The sequence below is a fragment of the Sus scrofa genome, chromosome 16, assembly GCF_000003025.6.
Source record: "Sus scrofa isolate TJ Tabasco breed Duroc chromosome 16, Sscrofa11.1, whole genome shotgun sequence".
In the NCBI taxonomy this organism is placed as follows: domain Eukaryota; kingdom Metazoa; phylum Chordata; class Mammalia; order Artiodactyla; family Suidae; genus Sus; species Sus scrofa.
Window position 1 is genome coordinate 34,297,998 of NC_010458.4, and position 22,432 is coordinate 34,320,429.

At 41.2% G+C, this 22,432-nt stretch overlaps 1 protein-coding gene across 1 annotated transcript in view; it reads right to left on the reverse strand.

The window, feature by feature from the left end:
• Positions 1 to 22,432, reverse strand: part of CDC20B (cell division cycle 20B) — a 60,103-nt gene that overhangs the window by 3,512 nt on the left and 34,159 nt on the right. The window contains exons 6-11 of the mRNA XM_021076691.1: positions 16,877 to 16,993; positions 12,638 to 12,834; positions 7,641 to 7,735; positions 6,567 to 6,792; positions 2,671 to 2,796; positions 2,044 to 2,161 (exon numbers count right to left, since the gene is read on the reverse strand). Coding sequence (XP_020932350.1) covers positions 2,044 to 2,161; positions 2,671 to 2,796; positions 6,567 to 6,792; positions 7,641 to 7,735; positions 12,638 to 12,834; positions 16,877 to 16,993 — 879 coding nt within the window. The remainder of the gene's footprint in view (positions 1 to 2,043; positions 2,162 to 2,670; positions 2,797 to 6,566; positions 6,793 to 7,640; positions 7,736 to 12,637; positions 12,835 to 16,876; positions 16,994 to 22,432) is intronic.

Sequence of the window (22,432 nt, forward strand, 5' to 3'; positions counted from 1 at the left end):
TAAAATATTTCTCTAAACTGAGACGGTCCAGTGAATTATGATTACATATATCCAAAGGACCAAGCCGTGCTTCTCCCACACTCAGGCTGGCACTGAAGTGGCTCTATCAAGAGCCACCTGTACTTTATTTACCAAGTCACAGTCACACAGTGTAACAGCTGAAGGATATAGAGTCATTCTGAGGCTAACCAGAGCTCCAGCCAGGCTGACCAGCAGAAGCAGGAAGTCATCTCATGGGTGTTTTGCGGCTGCCAAATAACATCCTCGGAGGCTCCAAAGTGTCATCATGGGTATTATCACTACCTAACATTGTCTGTATTTGGGTTTTGTTGGTCTCCTCCCACATAAGTGCAGCCTCCATGAGGACAAGGATATTGTCATCTGTGTATCCCCAGCACCCCTAAAAGTGCCTGGCACAAAGTAGATGCTTAATAAATAAAAGTTAGATAAATAAATTTCAGGGATGACTGGGAGACAAGTTGAATGGTGAGAGGAAGAGGACAGAATATGTAATCAGAGGTCTACAAGAGACTGGACACCACTGCTCTGTTCTTTCATCAGTGAATACTTCTTTCTTCCTATTTCCCAGGGCTAGAGAAATGGAGAGACTACTCACCCTCAGTTCCTCCCCTTTAGCATTTCAGATTGCACTTGAGAACAGTTGAGACTCTTCAGGATAAGACCTCAGTCTTGTTCTCCATCATGCGGTCTTGCTCTCAAGAAGTAGCCAGTGTTGGGAGTTCCCTGGTGGCTCAGCAGGTTAAGGATCTGGTGTTGTCACTGCTGTGGCTCTGGTTACTGCTATGATGTAGGTTTTATCACTGGCCCAGGAATTTCTGCATGCTACAGGCATGGTCAAAAGAAGAGGTAGCCAGTACAGCTCCGGATTTTATTTGGGATTCTACCTGCCTCCATGTGACATTTTTGCTTCTTATTAAATGATTAGAGGAGTTCCCTGGTAGCTCAGCAGGTTAAGGATCCAGCATCATCACTGCTGTGGCTCGGGTTGCTGCTGTGGCACTGGTTTCATCCCTGGCCTGGGAACTTCTGCATGCCATGAGTGCAGCCAAAAAAAAAGAAAATAAAAAATGATCAGAATCAAAGGATTAAAATTGATCAGAGCATAAAAGGGTAGATAGTGTGTGATTCTCTTTACATCAGGGTTTCTCAACCAAGACAACTGGATATTTCTCTGATGGGATGTTCAGCAGCAACTCTGGACTCTACCCATTAGCTGCCAGTAACATACCTCCCCAAAGCTGTGACAGACAAAAATGTCTCCAGACATTGCCAATGTCCCCCGGTGGTGGGCAGGGGGTGGGCGACACTGCCCCCAGGTGAGAACCGTTGTCTGACATAAAGCATAAAATCAGATGAAACAGGCTGAGGTTGCTGGCAGTCAGGGTGAGGGGTAGAGGGATTCTGGAAGAGGAAATCATGCTCTGTTTCTGGAACTGGGTGTTGGTTACGTGAATATGTTCAGTTTGCAGGAAACTTATCAAGTTGGCCTCGTGTGTACAGACGTTCATGTGGATGTTATAATTCAGTAAAGTATTTTTAAAAATAAAAATAATAAAGTAGCCAGTAAACGTTTCCAGAACTATGCCAAGAAAGAACAGCAGTCTGCCTTGAAAGGGCAGAGGCTCCCCAGAATCTCATGCTCTGGAGTAGTCTCCCCCCTCATTATATTTCCTTGCCTCCCACACATTTCAGCACTGCTGGTTCTTCTTCACAATAGGGCAAGATGAGCTATTATGCCCAGAATTCAGAAGCACAGCTTGAAAACTGTCCACAATCATCACCGCATGATCCATGCACATGGGCAAGAAGACATGACAATTATCAGTGATGAGCAGTCTTAGTCAGATTCTGAAACACTCATCTATACCCTCCCTGAGGTGTGGTGGGTGTAGGCCTTTTTCCTCTGATGAAATATATACTTCAAAGAACCAGAAGAAGAATATCTTCCATTTGTGACTTTTTCCACCAATGGAAACTTACTCTGCAGTTGGTACACGGCATTCTACTTAGCTCTTTACTTACCAAAAAACCCACGTGACCTGGCCAGAGCAGGGCAGGCCCACACAGTCACATCATTCTTAGGAGAACCTTGGCCAGTTGCAATCTCCTTTGTCTTTGGTAGCCAGACAAGAGAACAAATCTGTAATAATGACCCCCCCAAAAAAAATACAGAATTACGGCAATTTCTGATGCATTATGAAAGCATTTTAAACTGATTCTAGGCAATATACTCTGTCCACATGTATCCTCAAGTCCACATGTGGTGTTAGAGTATTAGAGGAATTATGTTAGTTCTAAGAAAGTTTATCCCAAGGCAACAAAGGACTAAATATAAAAAAAGGCTTAGGCACAATGAACCTTCAGATTTAAGTGGACTATGGTCATTGTCCAGGAATAGTCAGACTGCTCTCAAGTTTCACGGCCAAAGCAGTGCCAAGAAAGAAGGGGAATTGAAAAAAAAAAAAAAAAAAAGATATGTAAGTTAAATTAATTTTCAACTCAAAGAGGTTTTACAAAAATAAACTCTTAAGAACTGAAATTCCTATGGATTCACAGGTAAAGAGAGGTGGGTTTGGGTCCTATGCGCTATCATAAGTTGTTACCACAAGATTCTAGATCAGAGAGAAAGTGAACTCCAGAGAAGTTTACCTGTGAGTTTGTGCTTGGGGTCTGGATGCTCTGCCCAGTATTTATGTCCAGGATGTGTAAGTGTCCATCCTTCATTCCTCCTCCAACAGCAAGGACTTCAGATTTCCAGGGACACCAATCCACGGCCTTAAAGTTCCAAATAATCATACAGGCAGGTGAGCCTTGGAGAAGGTGAACTCGTGGATGTGATGCATGCAGGTAAGCAAAAGTTCCAGAGCTCAGCCCCATCACAGCTCTCTTGGACCTCTGATCCGAAGGCAGGAGCTACTTCACTCTCCAGAAATTACTTCTTAAGAACTCAAAATCACCTTTGGTGTCCTCTTCAAATTTAGATAATAATTGCAAATATTTTAAACAGAAAAACCACACAATAGTGTGTCTGAAAAACTACATTCACTACATCCTATGGGGCAAAATCTACTGCTAGAGTGGTGGACATGTGCCCCTAGAATCTGGTTATGAAATGGCCTCGCTCTGGTTTATCTACCTGTGTCCTTGGGTTCTAGGTCAGAGAAGGGAATAGAAGAAAAAAGAGAGCTATGTCTGATTGCTCGCAACTCAAAAAATCTCATTATTTCTGATCCCAATACATTTCGGAAAATAAAATTGCCTTCTTCTTTCTTGCCTTTCAAATTATTATAGTTAATTCTTTAAAAGAGAATTTAGTATTACTCATTTATATTAATAATTTAAATAACTAGTAACAGTAACTTTAAAGACTATTTTAACAAATAGTTCAATTATATGTATCTGTATGTCCTTTTCAATCATCCTGGCAACTAGTCTCATTTTTGCATATTATCTTCTATATGTAAAAGTATTTTATAAAGTACTAAACATAATGTATATACTATTTTATTTGCTGTTCTATCACAAACAATAGAATGCACCAAAAGTGTCACTACAGGACTTCCCGAATTAGGTTATAAAAGATGATGCCACTTTCACCTTGTTCTCTGAAGCACTGGCCCTGTTGCCCTGAGCCACAAAATCCAACTTAAGGCTGCCATGTTGGAAGGAAGCCCAAAGTAGTCCAAATAGAAGTTCTGAGATTAAATGAAGAGGGAGGATGCCTGGCCAGCTACCAGCTGCTCTAGCTCCCAGCACTTTTAGCTTCAGTCACTGTCTGACTATAACCTCATGAGAGACCCTGAGCCAGAACTGCTCAGAAGAGCCTTTCCCAAATCTGCTCCACAGAAACCATAAAAGAAAATAAAATAATTGTTGTGTTAAGCCACTAAGTTTTAGGGTAATTTGTTAATAGCGATAGATAACCAGGATAAATGTCATAAATAGAAAGCTTAGACAATGAAATATGGTTGTAGTTCATACAAGGACAATGAATAACTCTAAGCATCCAACCTACACTCAAAGTAAATACACTTGCCTTATATTGTGACTAAATGTACAATTTAATTTTCAGTTGAAATAAATATATTTACTATTTATATATCATATCTTATGGTTACCTTCTTAATTATCTTTCTAAAATAACCATTCATCTACACCCCTACCTAGGTTGGATAAGAGGGCTATTTCAGTAAACACAAAGTTTTGCATACAATTTGAAGAGGCTCAGAAATTCTCCTGAGCTGGCGGACCCAAGTTCTGTCATGGAATGGATATTAGTATTTTTTATATGTATTAATAATCATTTTCTTCAAGACCCTACTTCTAATTAGCTTTTACTATAAATAAGCTGTTTTGGCAAAACTAGAAACTCCATCACAAGAGGAGTCACACAGATGTCAACCTATGAAGTCTGCTCGGCTAGTTGATAGTGAGTGGGAAAATATTTACACTATGACTGTTTTTGTGATTCCCCAGGTTGTAGCTGCCACAAGGCTTGGCTGCTCAGGTTTCATGACGCAATTAGTTCAATTCACTATATTTCTGATAAGACGTCTAAGAATGTAAGTAGCTCTTTGCAAGAAGCAGTTCTTAAAGGAGGCTTTTTGTCTTGTCACTTCAGCAAAGCTATATTTTAACTAACCTTTACACCAGATCCTCCCATGCTTAACTCACCTCCAGCCCAAGCATACCTCTCACATCTTGCGGTCATACAATGCTTCGCCCAACCTGTTGATTCATAGAATAAAGCAACCTTTCCTTTTCCAGCCAAGCCTCTCCAAGTGGCAAGCAGCCCAACTTGAGTTCAGTAACAGGAAGGTAACTTGTTTAGCTTGGCTTGGGTTTTTCACTTGTTTTTTTGTTGTATTGCTTTGTTATTGTATTTTGTTTACAGACAGAATATTTTACATACATTTTTCCCTAGATTTTTTTCAAGTCATTAGTAATGAGAATTTGGAATTAAAATTATTCTCAGTGTCCTGTGGACATTTAAAACCATAGCATTATTGGGCCAATATTATGCAGTAGTAGCAGGCACTACATATCCCATCCTATGTTAAGAAACTCTGGAGTTCTCCTGTGGCACAGCAGGTTAAGGATCTGGTATTATCACTACAGCAGCTTGGGGTCACTGCTGCAGCATGGGTTCCATCCCTGGCTTGAGAACTTCTACATGCATGGGTGCGGCCAAAAAAAAAAAAAAAAAAGCCTCTGTGATAACATTTAAGTTCTCATTCTAATAAACTTGCTTACAGTCAATAAAATAGAATCATTTCTTTGCTCTGTGGGGTAATAAATATTCTGGGACCACACTGAAGCCAAGACATAGATTTGTGACAACAAAGGAAGGAAAATATGGATTTTCTTTTTTTTTACTAGAAATAAGAATTTGAAATACAAAGAAATGAAAAATTATAAGCCTGGAGTTCCCATTGTAGCTCAATGGGTTATGAACCCGACTAGTGCCCACGAGGATGCAGCTTCGATCCTTGGCCTTGCTCTGCGGGTTAAAGAGCCGGCATTGCCGTGAGCTGCTGTGTAGGTTGCAGATGCGACTGGTATCCAGTGTTGCTGTGGCTGTGGCGTAGCCTGGCAGCTGCAACTCCAATTTGACTCCTAGCCTGGGAACCTCCATATACCACAGGTGTGGCCCTGAAAAGGAAAAAAAAACTAAATTAAATTATGAGACAGAGCATGGTGGAGCATTGGTTTAACTCTACGAAGAGTCTCCACCTTTCTTGGGTGTGAGCTCATGAAATAGGCCTGTTCAGTCAGTGTACCCATTTCTCTGGCCACAATTATCAACTGAGAGACAAGAAAGTGACCAAAGCCAGACCAGGGTCCTGCCTGGGATTTTCTATCAGAGTTGTAAGGAATAATGGTTTCTTATCCAACTCCCATCTAAAACATCTGAATCTGAAGCTGCCAAGAGCCATCATGCCCACCAAATGGAGTCCAAATAAAGAATGAAAACTAGGGAGTTCCCATCATGGCTCATCAGAAACAAATCTGACTAGTATCCATGAGGACACAGGTTCAATCCCTGGCCTCGCTCAGGAGGTTAAGAATCTGGTGTTACCGTGAGATCTGGCATGGCTGTGGCTGTGGCATAAGCAAGCGGTTGCAGCTCCAATTCCACCCCTAGCCTGGGAACCTCATATGCCGAGGGTGCGGCCCTAAAAAGACAAGAAAAGAGAGAGACAAGCAGAGCCAGGAGCCAAAAAACAGGACTCTTACAACACTACTTAGGGACCTACATCCAGCCGATGTTTAAATCAGCTGTATATACCAGGACTCCTCCATAACATAAGCCAATGTTTTTTCTGTTTTGTTTAAGCTCAAGGTTTCAGTCACTTAACAACCAAAAAAATCTGACACAGGGGGAGTATAAATAGGGTTGTCTTTCGGGAGAGTGATGGCAAAGTCCCAAACAAATTCTGGGGTAATAAAATCTCAAAGGATTGGCTTGCTGGCTTTGTTTTCATGGGTAAAGGATACCCAGTGGTCTCTGAGTAAAGGGAAACCTAGAAAACTGTTTTTCTTACCTTGACTGCTGTGGGTTGGGGTATGACTTTTAGTGCGTGACCCTGTGCAGTCACACCTGGATCATGGGGCCATATAGTCAGCAGCCCGTCACTGCAGCCACTGGAAAGCAGCCTGCCATCTGGCGACCACTTCAGGGCACACACAGCTTGCTTGTGGTGAAGAGTTCCAACACGGTGCTGGGCTACCCGAACATCGTGATGATAAACACGGCCCAGTCTCGACCCGCTGCGCAGAGGCAAAGGAGCAGGTTTAGGACCGAAAACCTGAGTCCTGTTTGCTACAGAAGCATTTGAAAACATGAAGAGAAGTATTGTTCAAACTACTGACAAACTCCTGAGGATAGATTCAAAACACAGACATTCCTTGAGTGAGTAAGAATGGGTGTTCAGCCTGGGTAATTCTCCTTACAAGTAAAATAGATTTGTCTGGCAGAGTCTGAAATACAGATGTTGAGAAGATATCCTTTGATAGAGATCTCCAATGGCTGTAATATGATGCAGGCAGGCATGGAAAAGATAAATTTAGAAGACTGTTATATTTTCCAAGGTAGTAGTTTAAGTAATGGACTTAGGAATTATTACTTTTCTGGAATTCAAAATATTTCATATTATCCCAGTGACAATATATCTCAATGGTATATGTGTGTGTATATGTATGTATACATACATATACCGTTTATATAAACGATAGGTTTAGAAACATATTATTTCCTTTTCCTATTAATCTACAGATCTATTTGTTTGCTAATGCCACCAATATCTAAAAAAAGTATAAAACTATTTGAATGTCTCAGCAAACTGCAATATCATTCAAAATCAGTGGGTAATATCTCTTATTCTCAGTGATTTGGGTCCAAATGGTAATAAAGATCTTATCACTCAAAGACAATGGACTCTTTCTGGACTAATTCAATTTTCTCTAAGGAGAAAGTAAATAACTGTGAGGTGGAGCATAAGTGCTACTAATCATGCCTGTTTAACTTGGGGGTTGGTTTTCAATATTATGGATCTGTTCATTCAGCATGTAATCAATTGGTGGTGCAAATATAATTGGTTCCAGTAAGATGCTCTTACCTGCTAAGGATACAGTGATTCCAGCTCAGAGCCCCAACTACTGACAAATGACCGAGCATATTTCTCAGCCGCTTTTTAGTGACCACATCCCATAACTGAAAAAATCAACAAGCATGGTTACATAGCCTTGACATTTTCACAACCCACAGTCTCCTCAGAGATCTGATAACCAATTAGTGTTCACAGAGCCAGTCCTGTCGCTAGGTGAAAGCTCAGCCCCTCTTCCCCTAGTTGGCAGTTCTCCAGGCTGTTTGCATATTAGGATCACCTGGGAACAGCCTCTGGCTTCTAGCCATTGTGATTTAATGGTGGGGATAGAGCCTGGGGCTAGTGCATTGATTTTAAAGTTCCCCAGGTGAATTTAGCGAGCAGTCAAAGGTTAAGAATTTCTATCACCCTTTTAGTTTTTTCAAATTGTAAGAATTTAAAACCTGGAAATCTACCTACAGTTACCAACAAATAAAATTTAGGTGTCCAAACAATTTTTAGAATCAGGAATTCAATTTACTGCTAAGAGTCCTTTCCTGCCAGCTATAAATGATATTCTGACCCAAATGAGGAATGAGAACTTTGGCATAAGAAGAAATCATGTCATAACCCTTATAGTATCCGGTATCATTACAGAGATGAGAAAGCAGTAGTGTAGGAGAAAGTGTCCCAATAAAAAGGTAGAAAGGAGAGACCCCGGCCATGATGACTCAGCAAAGTCCAGCCAACTGCCCCCTAAATACCCCTCCCCCCCCATCTGCTTCTGTAAAGTTAATTCTGCAATTATAACCCTGCCTGTTCTCACTCCGGTCCAACCAGCCAAGCACAGGCCTGGAAGAGCTAGCCCATAAAAGCCTTGTGAAACCCTTCTTTGGGGTGGCTCAGACTCCAGAGAGTGATCTCCTTTGAGCCCGCCGGTGTAATATACGTGAGATCTCCAACTCTCTTAGTGCTCGCTTGGTTTCTCCCCAGGAAAAAGAGCTGATACCCTGCAGCCACAGAGCTGCTGGAGCTGATACACTACAGCCACAGAGCTGATACACTAGGGCCACGGGGCTGCTGGACAGCTGCAGTAACATTTCTGGAGGCCCCAGCAAGATTCCAACCGTTCTGGCTTGCTGAGCCACAGGAGCGGTGGTAAGGCTACATGGGACCCGGGGAGCTGCAGACCGAATGAGGCGGTCCGCCACCCAATGGCATTCTGGGTCCTCCTTTGTGAGTGGCATTCCTGACTCCCTGGCAACCGAACCCAGACCAGACTCAGTGGAGAGACAGACCAACTCACCAGGAAGGCGTCTGGACAAGGTAAGGCCCCGGGGCCAACCCCAGTCAGGTCCTGCCCCAGCGGGCAGAAGAGGGGACTGATCACCCCCTTAGGGAGACTCTCCCAGTAGGAATCTGTGCCTGACCGGACTAGTAGTCCTAGTGCTCCAAATCAGAAGCAGAGGAACCTCTTTGCTTGGGCGGAGCAACTGTCAGGAGTAGCAGATTGAAAGTTGTGCTTGACCGAGCTACTAGTTAGGGACTCCCTGGGAGCGGGAGGCACTGTGATAACCTCTGAGTGTGTGTGAGAGTGAATGAGCGACCTGATTCGCTTGCGTTTCAGGTTCGAGTCTGTGGCCCCACGGCCTTAGCAGCTACGGGGTCCGAGTGGGTCCTAACCTGCAGTTCCGCGGTGACTTCATAAGGCTTATGGCTGTAGCGGACTCTGAGGGTTCTCTTCCCTCCCTGCGAGTCCAATCCAAGTTCGGGGTTTATACGAACCAGCCAATTGCTAAGAGGCACCTAAACTCCCGAGAGGGGGGCGGTCAGGCGGACATCTGAATGGCCACCTTTTGAGAAGGGGGCACCCTCCCTTGTTTTGTCTGCGCCACCAGCACAGGGCGGCCACATGGGGTGGGACCTAACCCAGAAGCCCATGAGCCAGAGACCCCTGTACTCCCTCCATTTGGGCCAGAAATTCTTCAAGGAGATCTCTAATTTGACCTTGACCCCAGGCCTCCAGGAACTCCTTCCCCAGATTCTAAACCCACTATGAGACTGCCCATTTTGTCAGTTCATGGAGGCCCAGGATCTGAATCAGGGAGACTTCCCCGAAGGTTGGGTACAGCCCCAGTTGGAAATTCCTCTATTGGAACCCCTATTTTGCCACCAGCCCATCATCCCCGTCTCCTGCTGCATCAGTTCAGGGTATAAGGAGAAGTAGGTACAAGGCCCCCGTCCTTTGTCCAAACAATAGAACTTGTGTGCATGCCTTCCTGAGACCAGGGGCCCAGATCGATTGGAGACACTTGCAACAAAGCAGGCTAAGTGGGAGCTATTTTGTTTCCAGGAGTAGCAGAGGCAACACTATTGGGGATACCACTCACGAGGTCAGAGAAGGTTTCATAATATCAGGCCATAGACAGGATCCACAGAAAGACACATGGGCTCGTCCAAGTTCAAACCCATAGTCCTAGACTGGGTGATCAAAGATTTCAAAAAGGGATTTTCTGGAGATTATCGGGTCAATATGACTCCATGAAAACTCTGCCCCTTGTGTAAACTTGAATGGCCATTTTTCCGTGTAGGCTAGCCATCAGAGGGCGTCCTAGACCCACCAACCGGGCAAGCGGTATAACAACAGGTGGTTACTGGGACACCAGAACATCCCGATCAGTTCCAGAATTGCTCCCCCTCCTCCCAAATATACCAAGAAAGGAAGGATTAAGTCTTAGGAAATGCTCAAGGCTGGGGAGATGAATGGTTTGTTATAAATGCCAGAGGCAGGTCAGGAGAGGAACAAACAATATTCCCCACAGGGTGTCAGGCATTTCCTATGAGCCATCCTAATTGGTCTGTTGATGAGAGGGATAAAAACAATTGGCATAGGAATCATTTTATTACTTGTTTGGTTGAGGGACTAAAAGCTGCACAAGTTAAAGCCCATTAACTACTCCAAACTATCAGAGGTTTACCTAGGGGAACTCTGTCTATTCCTTAAGGAAGAATGTTTTTTTTTGTTTTTTGGGGTTTTTTTTTTTTTTTCTTTTTTTGCCTTTTCTTGAGCCGCTCCCGCAGCATGTGGACGTTCCCAGGCTAGGGGTCGAATCAGAGCTGTAGTCGCCAGCCTATGCCAGAGCCACAGCAACATGGGATCTGAGCCGCGTCTGCAACCTACACCACAGCTCACGGCAACACCGGATCCTTAACCCACTGAGCAAGGCCAGGGATCGAACCCGCAACCTCACGGTTCCTAGTCGGATTGGTTAACCACTGAGCCACGGCAGGAACTCCAGAATGCAGTTTTTATGCCAACAAGTTAGGAGTAGTCAGGGGCATGGCACAACAATTAAAAGAGCTAATAACCAAGAGGGGGCAAGAATTGGCAGTCTTCAAACCACTGGAATAAGATCTGGAACTGGCCTTCGTGGCTCCTACACTCAACTGGGACTCTTACTATACTCATCATTGCCCTCTTGTTTGGGCCCTGTATTCTTAATACAATTACTCATTTCATAACCACACGAATTGAGTCTATAAAGTTGCAAAGTCAGGACACAGTATGCCTCCCTGGACACATCAGACACAAACAACTTGACTTCTAAAAATTGCTTGCTCCAAGAAAGTGGAAAAGCTTCAAGGGGCAGGGGGAGGTGTAGGAGAAAATGCCCCAATAAAAAGGTAGAAAGGAGAGACCCCGGCCATGATGACTAAGCAAAGGCCAGCCAACTGCTCCCTAACCACCCCTACCCACACACATCTGCTTCTGTAAATTTGCTTCTGCAATTACAACCCTGCCTGTTCTCACTCCGGTCCAACCAGCCAAGCACAGACCTGGAAGAGCTAGCCCATAAAAGCCTTGTGAAACCCTTCTTCGGGGTGGCTCAGACTCCGGAGAGCGATCTCCTCTGAACCAGCCAGTGTAATAAACCTGAATTCTCCAACTCTCCTAGTGCTCACTTGGTTTCTCGCCGGGTAAAAGCTGATACCCCGCAGCCCCAGAGCTGCTAGAGCTGGTACACTACAGCCACAGGGCTGTCGCTAGAGCTGATACACTGGGGCCTCAGGGCTGCTGGGCAGCTGCCGTAACAGTAGGGCCTCCAATGTCACCAAACACCTGAGCAATATTGTTTACACTGTTGCTAATAAACAAAAAAAATGATACATGAGAAATTAGATTGATAAAACTTGGTAAAATTCCATTTCAGAGACACTATCAGAAAAAAAAGTCACTCATTTTAAGTAATTCTCCTCCTGATCATGGCTTAAGGGTGAGAAAAGAGAACTAAAAGGTTACCTTCTTCTGTTCAAAGTCCTGGAGTTCCCTGGTGGCTCAGCAGGTTAAAGATCCAGCATTGCCACGGCTGTGGTTCAGGTGGCTGCTGTGGTACAGGTTGGATCCCTGGCCCTGGAACTTATGCATGCCACATGCACAACCAAAAAAATATTTTTTAAAGTCCTAAAACTGGGGATTTATAAGCCCAACTTTAGTTTCAGAGAAAGGACTTGGGGGGGGGGAATGTAGCAGAAAGATGATGTAGAAAAACTAAGCAGCATATGTCTACATCCTCACTAAATGCCATTCAGAGAAGAATGAGAATGGCTTATCCTCTTATGCCCCCAAGCTTCAAGTCCCACATCTACTACAGTTTCTTTATTTTATAATAACCTATTATTAAACATCAATCTTAGGAGTTCCTGTTGTGGCACAGTGGTTAACGAATCTGACTGGGAACCATGAGGTTGTGGGTTCGGTCCCTGGCCTTGTTCAGTGGGTTAAGGATCCAGCGTTGCCATGAGCTGTGGTGTAGGTTGCAGATGTGGTTCAGATCCCGTGTTGCTGTGGCTGTGGTGTAGGCTGGCGACTACAGCTCCGATTCGACCCCTAGTCTGGGAATCTCCACATGCTGTGGGAGCGGCCCTAGAAAAGGCAAAAAAAGGCCAAAAAAATAAATAAATAAAAGTCAATCTTAGTTATCTAGCAGCTGTACAGAGCACACTATGAGAAAGAAAAAACTGTCCAGTACCTGCACTTCTCCCTCGCTGGTGCCAACTGCCAGGCAGTTTCCTTTTTCAATCCAAGACACAGAAGATACATAGTTACAAGTGAGACTTAAATCTATATTTTCAATACCACTGTGGCTTTCCCCATTCCAGATGTGCACAGAAGATCCAAGGGCTATAGCAACAAGATTTTGAAAATTCCAGTCCAAAATATTTAGATCTATAAGAAAAGCATTTCACATTAGGGTGATTGTGCCCAAATAAAAATATTTTCATAGAATCAGGAGTTCCCGTCATGGCATAGCAGAAACAAATCTGACTAGGAACCAGGAGGTTGCAGGTTTGATCCCTGGCCTCTCAGTGGGTTAAGGATCCAGTGTTGCCATGAGCTGTGGTGTAGGTCGCAGACATGGCTCGGATCTGGCATTGCTGTGGCTCTGGCGTAGGCCAGCACCTGTAGCTCCGATTAGACCCCTAGCCTGGGAACCTCCGCAGGCCATGGGTGTGGCCCTTAAAAAGACAAAAGACAAAAAATATATATTTTTATAGAAAAAGCTTTAATTATAGGTAGAAAAGAAAGATTAATAACTTCCCCATCGTCACTTGGAAAAGAGACTCATGGATCCAACCAGAACATTACAAGTTCAAAAATGAAAACTGGAGTTCCCGTCGTGGCGCAGTGGTTAACGAATCCGACTAGGAACCATGAGGTTGCGGGTTCGATCCCTGGCCTTGCTCAGTGGGTTAAGGACCTGGTGTTGCCGTGAGCTGTGGTGTAGGTTGCAGACGTGGCTTGGATCCCACGTTGCTGTGGCTGTGGCATAAGCCAGCGGCTACAGCTCCGATTAGACCCCTAGGCTGGGAACCTCCATATGCTGCAGTTGCAGCTCTAGAAAAAGGCAAAAAGACAAATAATTTTAAAAAAAAATGAAAACTGGATTAGAATCTTGTACTGAGATACACAGTCTAATAAGGAATAACATGTACCATTTATGCTCAGATATACTTATTTAGAGGAATTTTTAAAATTTGGCAATTTCATCTACCATTATAAGTATCCATGGATTTCACCTAACAGATCACTAAACATTAAAATCACAGAATTCTTATGGAGTCATCTTTGGACCTAGACTATCACATGGGAGACACCACCATTACTTCTAACCAAAAAGACAACTCGACTAATGTTTATTTAGAAGAGGTGATCTCTGACTTATTTTGATGCCTGGAGGTTTTTAGTAGTATTCTCTATCTTACTCTGTAAGAATTCTTTGACTACTTAGATAAACCATATTTGTCATCCTGATTGAGACGTATCAGTATGAAACTAGGAAGCACACCCGTCCCATTAGAGCAGTCTAGGCCCCCTCTAACTCATCCCTTCCACTGATGAGAACTATAAACTCTGAACAAAATAGAAAAAAAGAAAAAGGAAAAAAAACTCTCAGAAATAAGCAAAAGCAGGTAAACTAAGTAAGGGAGTCAAAGCTTGGAGAAGCAACCAGCCCACAGGTGAGTTTTCCATTTCTTTTCTCACTGGGCTTTACTTAGAGGGTAGGTCTGAATCATGGAGTAGCATCAGCAGCTCAAACTCTGATACAAAGCCTACCATGTTTCTGGACAAAGAAAACAGGAGAAGGAGGATGAGGTGGCCAAAGTGTGAGGAGAAAGCAAGGGAGGGGAGAGAGGCATAGAAAGGAATCTTCCAATTGTGAATGTATGATTCACATCTCAGCCTAAACCCAAATCAAGCAATTGCAAGGAAAATCAAGTTATCCAATCTAAAGAACATGGAGGAAAAAAATTTTAAAGAAATGGACAGAACCCCAGGGATTTGTGGAATAATACCCATAGATCTAACATGTGTAATTGGAGTCAGGTCTTGGAAGCAAAAGAGCCAGGTTTCAAATGAGTTCTCACAAGAAACCATGGAGGCCAGAAGTCAGTGGAACATCTTTAAAATGCTGAAAGAAAATACCTGGCAACCCAGAATTCCATATCCAGCAAAAATATCATGATAAGTGTAAGGGAAGTCTTCACCAACAGACCTAATATGAAAAAATATATATATATGCATATATATATATGCATATATATATATATATATATAAACAGAAGGTTTTTAACTGCAAGGAAATTATATGAGAAAGAAATTCGGATCTTTAGGAATGAAGGAGAAAGTTGTAATGGTAAATATTTGGGTGAATATGAGGACAATTTTTCCCTCTTAAAATATTTAAAACACAAATATGTATGGCTTTTTAAAGTAAAACTTTTAATAATAGTGGAGTTTTCAATGCATGCAGATTTAAAACACAGGCAACTAAAGTAACCCTCCCAAAAAAGCTGGGGGTTGGAGAGACATGTGTGACTGCAAGATTTTTGTATATAGTGTAAAGTATGCAACAGTAATTCTAAGTAGATTAAGAAAGTTCAATTGCACTGCAACCCCTAGAGCAACAACTAAAAACATAATACAAGGAGATATAGCCAGAAAGCCACTAGATCAACTAAAATAGAAGTCAAAAAGAAAAGATGTCCAAGAAATGAGACTTTGGTGCACTCCAAAATTTAGGAGACAGAGAGAAACGGACAAGAAACCAGCAAAAAAAAAAAAAAAAAAAGTGAACAGAAAACTAGGGGAGAAACCCAGGACAGTGGGCTATCAAGGAGGAAGGCATTATCAATTGTCTCAAATGTGGTCGATTGAGTTAAGTGAATGAGCTCTAAGAAGTGATTGCTGGATTTAGCAATGAAGAGTTTTTGGGTGGTGTTTGGAAGAGCAGTTTCAGTGGAATGATGAAATTTAATAACTAATTGGAGTGGGCTCAAAGATAATGTGAGGAGAGAAATAGTAAATTGTGAATACAGGCATCTTTTGACAAGCTTTGCTGTCAAGGGGAGGAGAGAAAAGGGATTATGGCCTGAAGGGGAAGTGGGAACAAAAGGTTTTGCTTATTTTTTTTAAATAAGAGTATTGTGTTTTTTAAACATCTCTTGAAATGAATTCTTCGATTTTCATTGGTCATGGCAATAAAAAAAATGTCTTAGAGAAGGAGCTATAAGAGAAGAATGGTAGGAGAACTGTTCCCTTTAATGACTTTTTTTTCCCCTCATTATTCTCTCTGAATGTTCCCCAGAAGCCAGACCTCTTCCCTCTACACTTTTCTTCCTCACCACGAGAGCTCACTGGCTTTTGGCATCAACCATACTCATGTGACCCACACTCTAGTCTTTCTTCTTTCAACTACCAACTTCAATGATCAGTAGAAACTCTTATGCGTCTTACTGTCTCCTCAAATGTATTGTAAGAATAGTCTTCCTCCCCACTCTACTTCTCTTGCTAACCTGTCTTCCCAGTGACTTGCCTTCTCCTGCTTCAAAACTTGGAATAATCTGCAATTTATCCCTCTTCCCATGTATTTTTTCCTCATGGAGAAAAAAACAGTCCCTTACTTTTTGATAGCTCTCCTATTAAATGCAATCTGCATACTCTGCCATGAAATTTCCTTTGATGGTTCTTCTAGTTGAGAATTTCCACAACAAATTAAAAAATCTATTCCAGATTTTGAAATTTCTCCATAATCTGCATCCACCTCCTATTCACCAGTTCCCAATACACACTCTTCATTGGCATTACTTATCATCAGTTACTGACATCCTGCCTTTGTTCATGCTGCTAATATCATTGAAAATGCTCTATCTTCTCTCCTCCACTCCTTCACATCCTACCCATCTTTCAAGATCCGTCTCAAGTCTGAATATCTTCACAAAGTCTTTCTGGACAACTTGAAAGATCACTGAATTATTTATAGTCCTTACAACCCCTTATACCCCACAATTTATTATTATACTCTCTCTTGGCATGCTGGTAGTATGGGTTAGTCTCATCTTCCAAACTAGATTACAAGCTAGGGGCATAAGAATAAGCTAGGGACAAAGCCAATGTGGTTGTTTGATAAGATTTATCCATGTTTAAAATATAAGTATAAGAATAGGCCACCATTTATACAGTCATTCTAATACAGTAAAACAAAATGTGTATTTCCTGGGCCCCACCAGGACCAACAATATCCATTCCTGAACATGAAAATTCCACAATGAAAAACCCACTGTACCAACCATATTTGGATGATATACCACTTAAACATGAAGCACAAGGCCATCTGGTTATTCCAGAATCAAATTTCAAGTTTATGCCAGAGCCCAGAATAAGTTTTGTCATTTCAAGTTTTCAATTTGTGCTCTAAACTATAACTTACAGTAGTCATTTCGAAGACCAGTAAGATGAATCTTCACCTCTGGCTGGAGTATGGAATAGTTTGTATCACTGAAACTTTGAATGTAGAAGTACCCATCTTTTACTCCATCATTGCAGCCTACAAGAAACAAATAGTGCTACACATCTCTACAATGCAGAAAACATTATATATATATAATATATGTAATATTATATATATATACTTGCAAGAATATATATATATTCTTGCAAGTATTAAAAGATAATGGAGTGAGAAAAGACAGTGGTTATCAAGACAAAACTGAATTACGAGTTGCAGGGAGAGAAAGGGAAGAAACAACTTCAATATCAATTTTTTGAAAATTTTTAAAATACTCAATGACATTTTCTAATAAAAAGCACATGAGTATCAGACCTAAAGGTAATGATAGATCTTGTGGAGAGCACATAGAGACACTACATCATGTTTGAATATTTATTCTGTCACTTGTGAGTTTAAAACCAAAGTAATGTTCACATGTTCATGTGGTTATAACATCAACAATTATCTATTAGATTTAAGCCCTACTCTGAGCCTTTGCCAATAAGTATTTGTTGATTCATTGATTTTTGCTCTTTTGCTCATTATTTCTGTACCAGAGCACACAGAGTAATTCTTGGCTAGTGTTACCCATGACTATCTAAGTTCAAGGTTATATCTTGTGCTCAGTTTTACTTCTCATCAAAAGACCCCACTAAGTCTAAACCACAAGCCACTGCTTTTTCATCTTTCCAACCACTTGGCTTGTAATCAAACTGAGAATGACATGATCAACAGGAAATGAGCCCACCCAGGTGACCTGTGGTCCTAAGACCACATGGCTTCTGATAAAAGAAGGAGTACTTCACATTGCTATACCAAGAAACCAGATTGCTACTCATAGTCCCACGCAACGATGAAAACCTGCAGTTGTGGGCAGAACTGCAAGGTTACTAGAAATACATACTCAACCAATAAAGTTTCAAAAAAAAAAAAAACAAGGACAGTCTTCCAGTTACAAAATAAAAATGTCATGAGGATTTAACGTACAACATGTGTTGCATGTTTGAAAGTTGCTTAAAAAGTAGATCTTAAAAGTTCTCATCACAAGAAAAAAATATTCTGTAACCATAACTGGTGACCATTGTAAACTAGACTTGTGATCATTTTGCTATATATACAAAAATCATATCATTACGTTGTACACCTGAAGCTAATAGAATGTTTTATATATTAAAAAAAGCAATACCCAAAGAGTCAGCCAAAAACTCCTGTAACTAAGGAGTAATTATAGCAGGATATAAGATATGCAAGTCAATTGCTTTTTTACATACAACCAGTAAGTAATTCAAATTTAAAATTAAAAGCACAATACCATTTACATAAATACCTCTAAAACAAATACTTATGACTAAAGCTAATAAAACATGTATAAGATCTATATGAGGAAAACTACGAAAATCTAACCAAAGAAAATCTAAATGAAGGAAGAGATATTTCATGTACATAGGTAAGAAATTTCAGTAGTAAGATGTTAGCTCTTTCCAACTTGGTTTATTGATTCAATACAATACCAGTTAAAATCCCAACAAGTGGAGTTCCCGTGGTGGCACATCGGAAATGAATCCGATTAAGAACCGTGAAGTTGGGGGTTCCAACCCTGGCCTGTCTCAGTGGGTTAAGGACCCGGCGTTGCCATGAGCTGTGGTGTAGTTTCCCGATGAGGCTTGGATCAGGCGTTGCTTTGGCTCTGGTGTATGCTGGCAGCTGTAGCTCCAATTAGACCCCTAGCCTGGGAACCTCCACATGCCATGGGTGTGGCCCTAAAAAGACAAAAGGCAAAAAAAAAAAAAACTAAAAAAGTTATTTTGTGGATATTGACAATATGATTTTAAAGTTTACATGGAGAATAGTCAACACAATATTGAAGGAGAAGAGCCAACCTGAAGAACCTATACTAATCTAGCTTTAAGTTTCACTAAACAGCTACAATAATCATGGCAGTGTCATATTGACCAAAGAACAAATAGATCAATGGAACAGAATAGAGAGCCCAAAAATAGACCCACCCAAACACAAAGGATCTTTCACAAAGGAGCAAAGGTAGTACAATGGAGAAAAGTTAATTTTTTTCAACAAGTGCTGCTGAAACAATGACCACATACAATCTGGGAAAAAAATAACTAAATCACTTTGCTGTATACCTGAAACTAACACAACGTGGTCAATAAACTATACTTAAATTTTTAAGAATTGAATCTGGACACAGACCTTTATACTCCTCTCAAAAATTAACTCAAAATGGATCATGGACCTGAAAGTAAAACATAAATCAATAAAATTCCTAGAAAACACATAGGAGAAAATCTATATGTCCCTGGTTTTGGCAGTGACTTCTTAAATGCAACACCAAAAGCATGATCATGAAAGAAATCACTAGTATGTGCACTTCATTAAAATTAGAAACTTCTGCTCTGCAAAAGACATGTCAAAAGAATGAGAAGATAAGTCACAGACTGAGAAAAAATATTTGCAAAAGACATATGTCATAAAGGATAGTTATCCAAAATATACAAAGAAACTCTTAAAACTCAACAATAAGAAAACAGAAAACCCAATTTAAAAGTGGGCAAAAGATCTGGACATCTCACCAAAGAAGGTGGTAGATAAGCATATGAAAAGATGTTTGACATCATATTTCACTAGAGAATTGCAAGTTAAAACAATAATGAGACACCACAAACATCTGTCAGAATGGCCAAAATCCAAAAGACTGATAGACACCAAATTCTGGCAAGGATGTGGAACAACAGGAACTTTCATTCGTTGCTAGTGGGAATGCAAAATGGTTCTTTGGAAGACAGCTTGGCAGTATCATATGAAACTAAATATGCTCTTATCATACAATCCAGCCATCACACTCCTTGGTATTTACCCAAGTGAGTAGAAAGCTTACATCCACAGAGGAACCTCACACAGATGTTTATGGTAGCTTTATTCATAACTGCCAAAACTTGAAAGCAAACAAGATGTCTTTGAATAAGTGAATGGATAAATCAGCTGTGGTACATCCAGACAATAATGGAACATCATTTAGTGCTAAAAAGAAATGAGTGCTCACACCATGAAAAGACATGGAGGAAGATTAATTGCATACTACTAAGTGAAAGAAGCTAATCTAAAAAGGCTACATACTCTGCGGTTCCAACTATATGACATTCTGGGAATGTCCAAACTGTGGATCCAGTGAGAAGTTTGCCAGAGTTAGAGGAGGAGAGAGGAATGAACAGGTGAAGTACAAAGGATGTTCAGAGCAATTCAAACCACTCTATGTGGTATTATAATGGTAGATACATGTCATGACACATTTGTCAAAATCAACAGAATATACACCACTAAGAGTGAACCCTAATGTAAACTATGGACTTTGGGTGATAATGGTGTATCAATGAAAGTTCATCAATTATCATAAATGCACTATTCTAGTGTGAGGTGTTGACAGTGGGAGAAGTTGTGCATGTGTTGGGGCAGGGGATATATGAGAACTGTCTGTACTTTCTGTTCAATTTTTCTGTGAACCCAAAACTTCTCTAAAAAATAGGATGGATGTATGGGTGAATGAATAGATAGATGATAGATATAGTCAATAAATAGGTAGGTAGATAGATTCATACATACATACATATAGATTGATCTCCTAGGATATCAAAATAATATCAGTACATTCTCTCTGCCTTTATAGAATATATAATTTCTTTTTTTTTTTTTTTTTTTTTTTTTTTTGCTTTTTCAGGGCTGCACCTTCGGCATATGGATATTCCCAGGCTAGGGGTCAAATTGGAGCTACAGCTGCCAGCCTACACCACAGCCACAGCAACACAGGATCCGAGCCACGTCTGTGACCTATACCACAGCTCACAGCAATGCCAGATACTTAACCCACTGAGCGAGGCCAGGGATTGAACCCTCAACCTTATGGTTCCTAGTTGGATTTGTTTCCACTGAGCCACGACGTGAACTCCTATAATTTCTATTGTACATCAAATATTCAGCATGTTACAGAAACACAAACTTGTTGCTGATCAGATCACAAAAAGATGGGAGAGTTAAGGAACACATGCCTCCAAATATTTTATTTTGCTTTTAAGAAAATATTATTCTAAGAAAAAGAATAAAGAAGGAAAGGATAGGAGTTCCTTCTGTGGCTCAACAGTAACAAACTTGACTAATATCCATGAGGATGAGGGTTGGATCCCTGGCCTTACTCAGTGGGTTAAGTATCTGGGGTTGCTGTGAGCTGTGGTGTAGGTCACAGATGCTGCTCAGATCCCATGTTGCTGTGGCTGTGGCATAGGCCAGCAGCTGTAGCACCAATTCAACCCCTAGCCTGGGAACTTCCATGTGCTGCACATGTGGCCCTAAAAGAAAAAAAGAAAAGACGGAAAGGATAAGTTTCATTCATTCATCCCAACTGTACATACCAAACTTCTCAAAAGAATATTCAGTGGGCCTGAAGCTTTCTGTGCCTATTTTTGTGTGTTTAACTTCATTTTTTGTCCCCTTTATAATGCTAGGAAACAGAGACATGAAAAACACATAGGCACAAAGTTACCTTATCCCAGAAGGAAATGTAAGAGTCAGCTTTCCCTGGCATTTATGATTTGAACTGCTTGTTCTCTAAAGTTTCTCTCACAGAGCTAGGCTCCTGACCAGTTATTTTCCAACCAGAATAACAACTTCATGAATAACACAAAGATTTCCAAAAACGGAAAGAGGAAGTAGGAAGAAGAACACGTGGGGCATAAGGTAAATTTGCTTTGGGAGCACTAAATGCAGCATAGAAAGAGGACCTTCTGGAAATGGCCACATAACAGTATCTCCCCACTGCATGCCTGCAGAGCCACCCTTATGCCCCATGACTTGACCATCGAAAGATTTCAACCAGCTTTGGGCCCAATAAGTACACTTACAATTCATAGGAGGTGCCTGTGGTGAGGCTTTAGACTCTTATCAGATATGGGTGAGGCAGAAAGAAATACTTGATATACACAGCACCTGGATAAAAATCTGTCCCAATGACCTACTTGCCTAAAATTAGTTACCTGGCTTATGTGAAATCCATTTCACTCTTTAAATCTCCTTAAAAGAATTAAGAACTGAGCCCTACATAGAATATTCCTTTCAATTACTTTCCACTTCTGAATCCCTCCCCTTCAAATCTTCCTCTGTGCTTCCACCAAAGTAATCTGTCTAAAGCAAAGCAACAGACGTGCAAATCAAGTCAGAGGAATGGCACATAAGTGTACTTCCTCTGCCTTCTATTTTCAACCTCACTAGAATGACAGTGAACGACTTTTTTCAGGTGTGAGGATATAAGAACAAAGAGTATGGGAGTGAATATAGCAATAGGAAGAGACTATAGTAATTTTCTGCAAAATGAATAAAGGTTTGATAACTGACCAGGAGGAACATAAGAAACTATCCCTCAAGTGCCTATAGAGGAGGAATGATGAACAGAAGCAAGCTGATTTGTCGTGCAGAAACCCCTCAAAGGGTCAG